This window comes from Pogoniulus pusillus, chromosome 8 (assembly GCF_015220805.1).
Source record: "Pogoniulus pusillus isolate bPogPus1 chromosome 8, bPogPus1.pri, whole genome shotgun sequence".
Lineage (NCBI taxonomy): Eukaryota > Metazoa > Chordata > Aves > Piciformes > Lybiidae > Pogoniulus > Pogoniulus pusillus.
In genome coordinates, this window is record NC_087271.1 from 22379108 (window position 1) to 22391636 (window position 12529).

At 43.2% G+C, this 12529-nt stretch overlaps 1 protein-coding gene across 11 annotated transcripts in view; it reads left to right on the forward strand.

Moving 5' to 3' along the window:
• BEND5 (BEN domain containing 5) overlaps positions 1-12529 on the forward strand; it is a 1203882-nt gene that overhangs the window by 1071143 nt on the left and 120210 nt on the right. For 5 of the 11 annotated variants that reach the window (XR_010303081.1, XM_064147562.1, XM_064147559.1 and 2 more), the window contains exon 11: positions 11446-11608. Coding sequence is in view for 10 of the 11 variants with exons in the window: in XM_064147562.1 (XP_064003632.1) it covers positions 11446-11608 (163 nt within the window). In the remaining variant the exon portion in view is untranslated. Of the gene's footprint in view, positions 1-11445; positions 11664-12025; positions 12127-12529 lie in introns of those variants that run through there. The other 6 variants (XM_064147552.1, XM_064147553.1, XM_064147554.1 and 3 more) reach the window with 2 other exon arrangements.

The following is a 12529-nucleotide window of genomic DNA, read 5'->3' on the forward strand; positions in this document are numbered from 1 at the left end:
AGTTTGTTTGGATTTATTTTGTTTGGGTTTGGTTTTTTTTTAAGCAGAAGCTAAGAGGTTATAAAGTTCCCTCTCTCCAACCCCTCTGCTAATGACCATGCAAATATGGTTTTTTTGCCAGCAAGCTTAAGCAAGAATAACTGAAAGACACTTGGGAGGGATGAGAAGGGGAAATGATTTACTACACATTAAAGGGATAATGAAGCCCCTCAGGGAGCAGACGTGTATGTGGTGACAAAGTACCTTTAAACTGTTCTCTATTTGGGAAGAATTTAATTTTAAACCCTGAAAATGTGGTCAGGCTAGGCAGGGTGGGTCATGATACTCCTACAATGTCATGCTGCCTTTAAGACAGGTTGATTGCTGTCTGCTTTCCACTGAGCAGGAGAAAGAAACAAAACAACAAATAAGCAAAACCAAACCCAAAACCCACCCAAAACAAAACATAAAACCCCAACTAAAACAGCCCAAACAAACAAAACCAAACCTGGAAGCAGAGTACTGACAGTCTCAGATACAAAGAATATTCTCTGGTTAAACCCAAAGTTTGCTGTCCGCCTCAGTGTTCTTACCAGGCACAGAAGCTAGGATGCAAAATGCTGTCAACTGCAGAGCCATCAGTGAGAGTGAGTGAGTCCTTTTCACAGGAGCATCAGTCCAATCTGGCTATCCCTAAGGAGTCTGAAACAAATCAAAGTAATGCAATCCCTCTTTGAAGTGATCTTGAACTTTTCAAAACCTCCTTTTCCCAAAATTCAGAAGTTCACAAATGATTCTGAGATTAAATCTGTTTCCCTCCTGCACATCAGGAATGTGGAAAAGCTGACAGGTGCGATGAATCGGGGAGTAATTTTGAGCTCTGTTCCCATTTCCTCACTTCTCTGCTCACAGAAACCTTTCTCTTTGCCTGCTACCTCCTTCAGATCAGATTCTGCCTCTGGGATTTTAATTTTCTTTTCAGTGTATTTATTTTAAATAACTCCATCTACATTTCAGATGCTGGATGCAGCTTGTTTGTAAAATAAGTTGGAGAAAGGCTGCCTGATAGGCTGCCATGATTTCCATGTCTGCAGACCCCGTTGGCATGGAGCTGATAGTCTGTCACATAAAACTCTAACTTGTATGCTTTCCAGTCTATTAAGACAGTTAATGGACCTGGTGAGAGGTGGGTGTGAGGAGAGAGTTAAGTTAGCTTTGGAAGTGAGCACTTTCCTCAGTGATTCCAGAGAAGTACAGAGATAAGTTTTGCTTGTAAGATGGCTTGATGGGCTACCAGCTGAAAGAATGGTCAAAGCACTGACTGCTGGGGACATCATAGCAATAATTAGCTCTATCCATTATGAGGAAAAGTAGCTGCCAGTTGTATCCCTCTTATAGCATCCCGTGGAGGGTCAGACAGAAGAGTCACACTTTGTAATATTGCTATTTGCAATCTTCTGTGGCAAAGACTTCAAAGTCAGTGCATTTCTTTGCTCTTCCTAACTTTTGCAGACTTCAGTCAAGCATTCCAGAAAATGAAAGTGAGGGAGTTATAGCTGATACTGTAAAACCCTTCACTAAGATGGATTTGACATTGTCTGGGCTGCGGTCCCTTTCCCACTGGCATGTCTAATCTCTCCATGACAAGGATATCTTGCTTTTTTTTCCTTTCTAGAGCACTATCTACTAACTTTTTAATCACCCTTTTTTTTTTTTTTTCTCTCTGCACCAGGGCAGTGAATTGTGGACTCAAAGAGGTCAGACCTGCTTAGAAAAAGAGCTTGCTCTTCAGCTATAAGAGCAGCATTAGCAGATAATTCTGGTGAGGTTGTAATTGAGTCCTGATTACACTTGGCCATTGCTGGTGCTGATAGGCGGAGAACATAAGCAATTTGTATGCACAATCCCAGTTTATCCCAGTGGGTAAAGTGCTTATTGCTCAACTACAGAACAAGCTAAATGTGGGGAGTTTTTCTGATTTGAAGGTGAGTTAGGTTTCTTGTAGGAGTAGCTAGCTTCTGTTGTCAAATACATCTTATTTCCCAAGTAGAAATGGCATAAGGTGACCCAGAACATATCCAATTATAGAATCATACAATCAATCAGGTTGGAAGAGACCTCCAAGACAGTGCAACCTGTCACCCAGCTCTATCCAGTCAACTAGACCACGGCAGTAGGTGCTTCATCCAGTCTTTTCTTGATCACCTCCAGGACAATGACTCCACCACCTCCTCAGACAGCCCACTCCAATGCCAATCACTCTCTCTATGAAGAACTTTCCCCCAGTATCCAGCCGATATCTCCCCTGGCACAACTTGAGACTGTTTCCCCTCATCCTGTTGCTGGTTGCCTGGGAGAACAGACCAACTCCCCCTGATTAAAACCTCCCTTCAGATACTCGTAGACAGCAATGGGGTAATTATGAGGTAATTATGTATTAAAATGTGAGGCCATTCTCTAATTATGAATTCTTTTAGTCTTTACATCTCTGCCCTTCCTCAGGAAAGATTTTTTAAGATAATTGTCTGATTTTTATGAGCACAGAGTTGAAGATACTCTAACCTTTTGTAAAACAGTTCCTGGACCTACAACATCCATTTATATCAGCCAATGGAAAGATCTCCTTATTCTGAGTTTCATGCAGATGCCTATTTGTAAGGATAAATGATCTTCTATGAAACATTCATATATTTGTAAGGATAAGTGATCTTCTAGGAAACATTCATATGCTCACTAGAGCCCAAGTTTCTGAATACACATACAGTTTGCTGCTTCCTTCCATAAGCACGTAACAATCAGTTGTGTGCAGGAGATGTAAACAGCTGGTAAAATCTATTGGTTGGATTTCAGGAATCCCTTAGACCTTGGTACATCAGAATTTCATCTTTCTCAATTTGTCAAAGCCTGTGACCACATTTGTCTCTGGCTGGCAATTTCTTTCCTAATTATTTTCAGTCATTTGTACCTCATTGCTTCCTTTTTTTTGCTGGGTTGGAGAAACAGCAAAGAATCAATCATAAGTGATGCACAGTATATACCCTGGTTTCTGTACCAAGAGCCTGGCAAAGTCTGACCTGGAATGCGATCCCAGCTTGATAGTTTTTCTGCCTAATGTGTTAAACAACTTCAGAATATGATAAAGATTTATTCCCCAATAAGCCCTACATATGAAAGTACCCTTTTATATCCTGTCCCTTTTCCCTGCCATCAGTGCAAGGTAGAACAGAACCTTCCACCCATCAATGGCTGGACACTGTGCCTGCTTAATAACTATTTTTGACACCTGAACAACAACAGACTCAGTTTTATTGGGTTTTGCACCCAGTTTTCCCTTTTGTGCAACCTTAAGTATTTTGATGTTGTAGCAAGAGAAGTTCCCCATGAAGTCATACACACATTGAAGAGGAAGTTTCATCAGTGGAAGAACCTACCAAGAAAAACACTCAAATTCCAAGTCGAACAGGATGCCAAATGGTGGACTTGGGCAATCAGGTCTCAGATGTGCAAGAACTGTGCTTTTGTCCCTCTTTTTGGAGCTGCTCTTCATAGATTGATACAGACATGCAGAAGCAATCAGCTTACTTTGTGAATATGGACTGCTCAGGACATTCATTCCAGTATGTTAGCAGGATGATAGAGCAGTGCTGAAAAACCAAGAATATCCGTCAGCTAACTGGGTGGAGTGGCTGCCACAGCAGAGAGTTGTGCTGCCATTCAGAGAGACTTAGGCTGAGAGTTGGGCAGGGAGAAACTGAATGAAGTTCAACAGGGGTAAGTGTAGAGTTGTGCACCTGGGAAAGAACAATTCCATGTATCAATATAGGTTGAGGACTGACCTATTGGAGAGCAGTGAAGGGGAAAAAGACTTGGGAGTCCTGGTGGATGGAAGGATGGCCATGAGCCAGCAGTGTGCTCTTGTGGCCAGGAAGGCCAGTGCCATTCTGAGATGTATTAGAAGGGCTGTGGTTAGTAGGTTGAGGGAGGTTCTCCTTCCCCACTACTCTGCCTGGGTGAGGCCTCATCTAGAGTGTTGTGTCCAGTTCTGAGGCCTCCAGCTCAAGAAGAACAGGGAGCTGCTTGAGTGAGCCCAGCACAGAGGCACAAAAATGAAGGAAGTTGAACATCTTCCTTATGAGGAGAGCCTGAAGGAGCTGGGGCTGTTTAGCTTGGAGAGGAGGAGACTAAGGGGTAATCCCATTAATGTTCATAAATATATAAGGGATGAGTGCCAGCAGGATGGAGCCAGCCTCTTCTTGGTGATACCCACTGACAAGACAAGGGGCAATGAGTGAAAGTTGAGGCACAGGAGGTTCCATGTGAACCTGAAGATCTTTTTTCCCTGTGAGGGTGACACAGCACTGGAACAGGCTGCCCAGGGAGGTTGTGGAGTCTCCCTCTCTGGAGATATTCAAGAACCATCTGGATGTGTTTCAGTGTGATCTGCTCTAGGTGATCCTGCTCTGGCAGGTGGGCTGGGCCAGATGATCTTTTGAGGTCCCTTCAGCCCCTGTCATTCTGTGATTCTATGATATGGGAGCTGCTTAAACTGTTGAGCTTGTAAGATAGCTACCAGTGGATGGAATTCACTCAGGGAGACACTTGTGTTAGAGTGTCCTCACCAGCCAAGACAGAAGACTGCCCTCGAGACAGTGGTTCTGGCACACTGAGAGAGGTTTGACCAAGGGCCAAGATAATTTTTAGCTTTGACACCACTCCAGATAGAATTTGCATCCTTTTTTTAATCTTATTTCCTTCCACACATCTCTTTGTCTCCTGCAATTTCTGAATGAGATCCAATTAGTCTACAAATGTCTTTGTATTGCCTGGCTGCTTACTGTCATTCCCAATGGGGAAACCACTCTGAAGGTATTCAGCACAGCATGGAGAGGGAGAACAATCTGGTAGGAAGGTCTTGGGGAAGCTGCCAATAATGCCTGTGATGTAGAGAGAGGGTCAGCACATCTTAAGGCCCCCAAGTGTGTGTGTGATATCTGTGTTTAGTTTTCTGGTGGGTTTCTTCCTGCTCTGCTGTTTTAACATTGGATTCTTGTTGCATGGCATCTCCTAATCCTGTAGCTAGCTGTGAGTGTCAGGAGGATACAGCCTCAGGCTGCACCAGGGGAAATTTAGGCTGGAGGTGAGGAGAAAGTTCTTCACTGAGAGAGTCATTGGACACTGGAATGGGCTGCCCGGGTAGGTGGTGGAGTCACCGTCCCTGGAGCTGTTCAAGGCAAGGTTGGACGTGGCACTTGGTGCCATGGTCTAGCCTTGAGCTCTGTGGTAAAGGGTTGGACTTGATGATCTGTGAGGTCTCTTCCAACCCTGATGATACTGTGATACTGTGATGGAGCCAGTCTCTTCTCAGTGATGCCCAGTGACAGGACAAGGGGCAATGGGTGGAAGCTGAGGCACAGGAGGTTCCATGTGAACCTGAGGAAGAATTTTTTCCCTGTGAGGGTGACAGAGCACTGGAACAGGCTGCCCAGGAAGACTGTGGAGTCTCCCTCTCTGGAGATATTCAAGAACCATCTGGATGTGTTCTTGTGTGATCTGCTGTAGGTGATCCTGCTCTGGCAGGGGGGCTGGACCAGATGAGCTTTCGAGGTCCCTTCCAGCCTCTGACATTCTGTGATTCTATGATTATTTTTTTTAACATAAGCTGGGAAGCAGAGTACTTCTGTGAGCTTTAATATATCTGTGTGTTTAAATAACAAATTAGTGTTGATTTTATAGAAATATCCCTGTCTGAGAACTTTAAAGTCTGTGGTGTTTTCTTCCACCCTCTAGACTTTGTACTTTTTGCAGTTGCTGTTGTTGACACTCCCAAGTGATTCAGCCTTGAAGAAATAAATATTTGTTTAGCTCTTCTCCTGCTGTGCCTGCTCAGTGCATTTGCTTAATGATGGCTTCAGCTCTGCAAGGGTTGTAGGGCAGTAGACTCTCTCAGAAAGACAAGAGACTCATTTGTGGACAATTCACCTCTGTTCCTGCCCTAACCCCCAACTCCCTTTTCCCCAGACTAGAGTTTGATTAAATAAATGTTCATGCAAAGAGGATTCTTGGCCGTCATAATACATAGCCTCTGTTTCAGCATCTCTAGATGCCAAGATCAGTTCTGATAAAGACTCCCAGTTTTCCATGTTCATTTCTCTACTCTAATTGTCATGATTTGAACCATGTACAAGGTTGGACTCAAGCAAGTACCTGTTGCCCTTCCTTTTCATTGGCTGAGTTTTCTTGAAGGTTTAATTTCCTTCTTTTTCATTTAAGGCATCAGGTCACATCCTGGCTTGCAACATTTTTTCCAGAGCCAAGGCCAAGTTTCAAAATATGCATGTGTTCACGTTTGAAAGGTTTATTAAAGGTTGTTTTCTGTAGCCCAACCTTCTTGAGCCAAGTCAAAGACCTTATTTTTCACTCAACACATCAAGTTGGTCTATATTATCAGCTTTTTTTCTTAAATGAAGACAATTTAATCTCCAAAATCTACATTTCTTCACCTAAATGAAGGTTCAGGCTCTTTTTATTCCTGGAAGTGCAGCAATAGCTGGCCAAGAAATGTGATTTTGTTGGTGTTGCACCACAAAATAGCATTATAAAAATTCAAAATCTGGAAAGATCCAACATTTGTTTTCTTCTTTTGGCTATTCACAAAACCCTCTTTAAATTATTTAAGCTACTTAGGCTTTGCTTTTGAAATATGGGAAGTATAATTTCGCCAATAACTGGATCCAACTTCTGAGTTATTTTCTAGCAGGAAACAAAAATCACTTCAGTGAAGTAATACATCAGACTCTCTCTCCACCTATTTCCAGCTGATGAGGTTTCAGCCTGTAGCAGATATTGTTTTTTATTAGGCCTTGAGTATGTGACCTGGCACTTGTACAGCTGAGTTTCATCTGACTGTTATCAGTCTGGTCCTCAAGTTTATCCCACTGCTTTTTGGGTTTTCTTCTGTTTTGGTTTGGTTTAGGGTTGGTTTTGTTTAATTTTTTTTATGTGATATTCAGAGCCTCCTCCATAGTGATGATTCGTTCCACGGTGTGCCATCAGCAAATTTTGTTGGCACAGACCTCCTTTAACATGACAAAGACTGTGATGAAAATATTATGTGAGATTTATCTCTAGAACCATCTATGAGGAGTTCAGCTCATCATCTTCCCCTAACCAGGTTGAAATCATGTGAAACAGAGTTGAAAAGGACCTCATGTCCAAACTGTGTCTCAAAGTCTGCCACATCTGCCACAACAAGCTCCTGGCAAACCTGGCAACTTGTGGCTTGGACATATTCACTCTGATATGGGTCAGGAACTGGCTGAAGGGCCAGGCCCAGAGAGTGGTGGTGAATGGTGCCACATCGTGTTGGCAGCTGTCACTAGTGGTGTCTTACAAGGATCAGTGCTGGGCCCAGTCCTGTTCAATATCTTTATTGATGATCTGGATGAGGGCATTGAGTCCAGCATCAGTAAGTTTGCAGATGACACCAAGCTAGGAGCAGGTGTTGATCTGTTGGGAGGTAGGAGAGTCCTAGAGAGGGACCTTGACAGGCTGAATGGGTGGGCAGAGGCCAATGGGATGAGATTTAACAAGGCCAAGTGCAGGATTCTGCACTTCTGCCACGACAACCTCAAGCAGCACTACAGGCTGAGGACAGAGTGACTGAAGAGCAGCCAGGCAGAAAGGGACCTGGGGGTACTGGTAGATGGTAGCTGAAGATGAGGCAGCAGTGTGCCCAGGTGGCCAAGAGAGCCGATGGCATCCTGGGCTGGATCAGGAACAGTGTGGCCAGTAGGACAAGGGAGGTTATTCTGCCCCTTTACTCAGCACTGGTCAGGCCACACCTTGAGTGCTGTGTCCAGTTCTGGGCCCCTCAAGATGTTGAGATACTGGAACACGCCCAGAGAAGGGTAACAAAGCTGGTGAGGGGGCTGGAGCACAGCCCTGTGAGGAGAGGCTGAGGGAGCTGGGGGTGTGCAGCCTGCAGAAGAGGAGGCTCAGGGCTGACCTCATTGCTGTCTACAACTACTTGAAGGGACGTTATAGCCAGGTGGAGTTGGTCTCTTCTCCCAGGCAACGAGCAACAGAACAAGGGGCGGCAGCCTCAAGTTGTGCCAGGGAAAGTATAGTCTGGATGTTAGGAGGAAGTTGTTGGCAGAGAGAGTGATTGGCATTGGAATGGGCTGCCCAGGGAGGTGGTGGAGTTGCCATCCCTGGAGGTGTTTAAAAAAAAAGAGTGGATGAGGCACTCAGTGCCATGGTCTGGTTGATTGGATAGGGCTGGGTGCTAGGTTGGACTGGTTGATCTTGGAGGTCTCTTCCAACCTAGTTGATTCTATGATTCTATGAGCTATACTCAGCAGATACTTGTTCTATTTGTTCTTAAATTTAGTTGATGGTATTCCATAATCTCGATAGATACTCCATATCAGTAACTGAATCTTCTAATCAGTGGAGTACTTCTGTTCCTAATGTCTGCCCTGAGTCGCTTCTCCAGCATTTTCCTTGTTCTCATTGTACTGGATACAGGCACAGAATTAACTCATTCCCCTTGTGAGTGATGCTCCTGCTCCTAAACCACAGTCCCACAGTCTGACACATTTGTTATTGGAGCTGACTTCATACACCTATAGTCATCAGCTGATGCTATCATGCTTTGAAAGTTCCAGCACAGCATTCATTTGAATGTGAAGCACTATTCACTGAAATCAATGTTTACTTGACTTATGATGCAATCCCCAGAGCATGATCATCTTCCTTTATGCTTCTGAATTTTAACTGAAGAGGAAGATTCTCTTGGTTTCTGGATCTCAGTAGTCTTTTTAAGTGTTCCTTTGCAGGAAGTCAGAGGATATTCTGTCTTGTAAACCTCAAGTATTTTATTCCATGTATCAAATCAATTAATTTCCCCATCAGACCTTACAAGCACTTGACCTCCATGTCCCATAGGTATTCAGAATATCCTCAGGGTGTCTGCTATGTGATTTGGAGAAAATTATATTATAGGTGCATAGCAGAATACATTCTGTGTAGAATTTACCACAAAGCTAAATATTATGTTACCACAAAGAAAACAAGCTGCTTTAGAAACTTCAATATATAATGCTAATAAGAAACCCAATTCCATCTTTTTCTAATTAACCTGGAAAGCCTTTCTTTTTATAACATGAGAGAGACTTCAAGACATTCAGAATGTTAATAAACTCACAGGTATTTCCATTCTTTATTTCTTCTGAGGCACACTATTCACCAAGAACTGTTCCTCATTTCAGTATTAGTGTGATTTTCTTTGTCTGGAGAAGTTTAACATTGTGAATCATTGCATTTAATATTTTAAACAAGAAAGAAAACTTATTTTCCTTGGTTTTGCTAGCAGGAAAAGGTACTAATTAGCCTTAAGGATCAATAAGAGGAGCATGGATAGCTCAAAGAGTTCACCGTGGGCATGATGTTTGAATGGGAAACTATATTAAGGATCCTTTAGTCTTCAGAAGAGAATCACAGAATGTCAGGGGCTGGAAGGGACGACAAAAGATCATCTATTCTAACCCCTCTGCTAGAACAGGATCACCTATGCCAGATCACAAAGGCTGAAAGGGGAACATATCAACATTTATAAATGAGAGCTGGGTGTCAAGGTGAAAGTGGTGCCCAGTGATATGACAAGGAATGATGGGTACAAGCAAGAAGACAAGAAATTCCACCTCAACACAAGGAGACACTCCTTTACAGTGAGGGTGACAGAGCTTCCCAAAAAGGTAGTGGAGTCTCATCTGGAGGCTTTCAAAACCTATCTGGATGCATTGCTGTGCAGCCCACCCCCAGTGATTCTCCTTTGGTTTGGGAGCTGGACTAGATAGTCTCTAGAGGTCCCATCCAACCCCTAGCATTCTATGGTTCCTTTATGGTACACTGCCAACTAAAAGTCTTAAAGCAGAAGAGATGAAAGGCTTTTATGCAGGAGAGATGAAGGTCTTTATGACTGAAACTGGATCTGCTAAGTGCTTATTTAAACATTATTTTGTGGTGGTTACTAGCTTGAGCTGAGCCAAGACTGACTCAGTTTAATGGTGATGAGGTTTGAGAATAGTGTCTGATAACCAAGGTGAAACCAGAATCTGTTTTTCTATTTAGTTGATAGAAACAAGCTCTGAGACTTCAATCAATCAGAAGATGAGCTTTGCTGTAGTCTCCAACTATCTCTCCTTCAGAGGAGACATAAAACTCATTCATGGAAATATTTGGAGTTCTTCTCTCCACCCCTCAAATGAATAACCCATAGGCTTCTTAAAGCCAGATCTCCAGTAACAGCAGAAAATATTCCCCTTTATACTGTGCTGCTAATGCTGTAAAATAGAGCAGTATATTTTTTTCACCCAAAGAGCAGCACCCAGTTAACATTTAAGTTAGTGATGTGGAAATTTGTGTGACCTAATTTAAAAACCACTCAAATGTCTTAGGTGAGAAAGTTTCACTTGAACTTAAATGCCACTGTATTTCTACTTTGCTCATAACAGTCCGGGGCAAGAGGTGGGAGGGAATGGTTATTTCCAGAGATCACACAGAATCACAGAAACATCCAGGTTGGAAAAGACCTTCAGGATCACCAAGTCCAACTTATAACCCTACTCTACAAGATTCACCTCAAACTATATCTCTAAGCACCACATCCAAACACATCCAGGGTGGGTGACTCCACCACCTCCCTGGGCTGCTCATTCCAGTGCCTGACCACTCTCTGTGAAAATAATTTTCCTGATGTCCAATCTAAACATCCCCAGCCTCAGCTTGAGGCCATTCCCCCTTGTTCCGTCTCCAACTACCTATGAGAAGAGACCAGCAGCAGCCTCTCCACAATGTCCCTCCAGGTGGTTGTAGACACAAATACAATACACAGGAATGCAGTACAGAGGAGCCCAATGTCCAAACACTAGTCCAGCTTAACTTTTGAGAATGGAGGGTCTGAAAGATTCATTTTGAACTCATGTGTCTGATAGGCTTTCTCTGTTGTCCAGAGAGGAGGAGAAAAGTTGATGCTGCTAGTGAACTGAGACTGATTTTTTTTGAAGTCTACAAGACATTATTTAGGAATAAGCTCTTCACTGTGAGGGTGGTGGAGCACTGGAACAAGTTGCCCAGGGAGGTGGTTAAGGCCCTTCCCTGGAGACTTTCAAGGTGAGGCTTGATGTGGCCCTGGTTGACCTGGTCTGGTGGGGATGTCCCTGCTGACTGCAGGGGTGCCAAGCTAGATGACCTCTAGAGGTCCCTTCCAGCCCAGACCATTCTTTGATCCTATAATTTACAGTGTTGTATGCCAGAGCTGTGTTTTCATTAATGGTTTCTCCATGCCCTGCTCAAAAAATAGTGTGATCTCATAGAGTGTAAATGAGATCTGGCAATGTGAATTTTAACCATTTTAACCATTTCCCATGAACTCACCAACTGTCTTCATGTCTCTGTTTCCTGCAGTCCAGTACGTCATTCAACAGAGATGCTGTGAAAGCAGGGACAGGTCGGCGCTTTCTTGGTGGGCTGCTAAATGATACATCCTACTGCTACACTCTGGAAGTCTCCTTCTACAGCTACATATTGAGGGGACTTACTTCTGTTGTCCCTTACACAGAAGAAGCATGTATCCTTTTGAAATCATTCCTCTTCATGCAGCACACGTGGACCGGGCACTTAAGGTAAATACTTCTATCTCAATAAGAGTTTGCTGAGATAGGAACACACAAGTGGAAATGTGAGTCTGCTCCTGATGCTTTAATTTCCCTCATATTGATTCTCCATACTGTGGAAATTCAAGAAGAGAAAGGCATATTAGATCAAATAAGCCATTTCCCTCTTGTAGGAGATTGTCTCACACACTTATTACAGAAACTAGTCCTGGAGAGCCTGTGATCCATTCCCTTCCACAGGCTTCCATTTCTTTCTTAATTTCTCTCTTTATTCTCTCATTATCCTGGTGTCTGTATTATTGTTTTAATAGCGAGTTGAAAGGGTATCTTTGGTACTGAGTTAAAATATCTTCTCCACCTTTGAACTGCAGCCAAAAAAAGCTCTGAAGGATCCATTGGGTTCTGCAGCTGCCTCAAGGCCAGGTTGACAAAGAAACAGAAAGCCAGTTCTGCAAATAAAACCAACAAACCTCATAGCATTTTGGAGTGCTCAGATAGAAGCAGTGTTTCATTCCTCAGGAAAAAATATCCTATCCATCTGGCTGTCACAACACATCAACGATTTGTACAGTTCTTCTGCCTGGTCTTATGATCTGGTCTTAACTTTTCTCACTGGTCTTGTGCTTTTCTTTTTGTCACCGTGCTCCATCAGGCAACCATACTTCAAGGCTGGGTGCATTATTTCATGTTGTGATTCTGTCTTGGTAGCTTTTGAATTTTCCATAGGTTTAGAAACACTGCAGAGAGATAAAGATTAGTTGTGGTTGCCCCTTTACCTCTCCATGCCATGGCATTTCAGATGTTGAGGATGGTTTACAGCTTTAGAATACTAAGAAGAACATTTTCTTAAGACATGATTCTTCACCATCCAAATA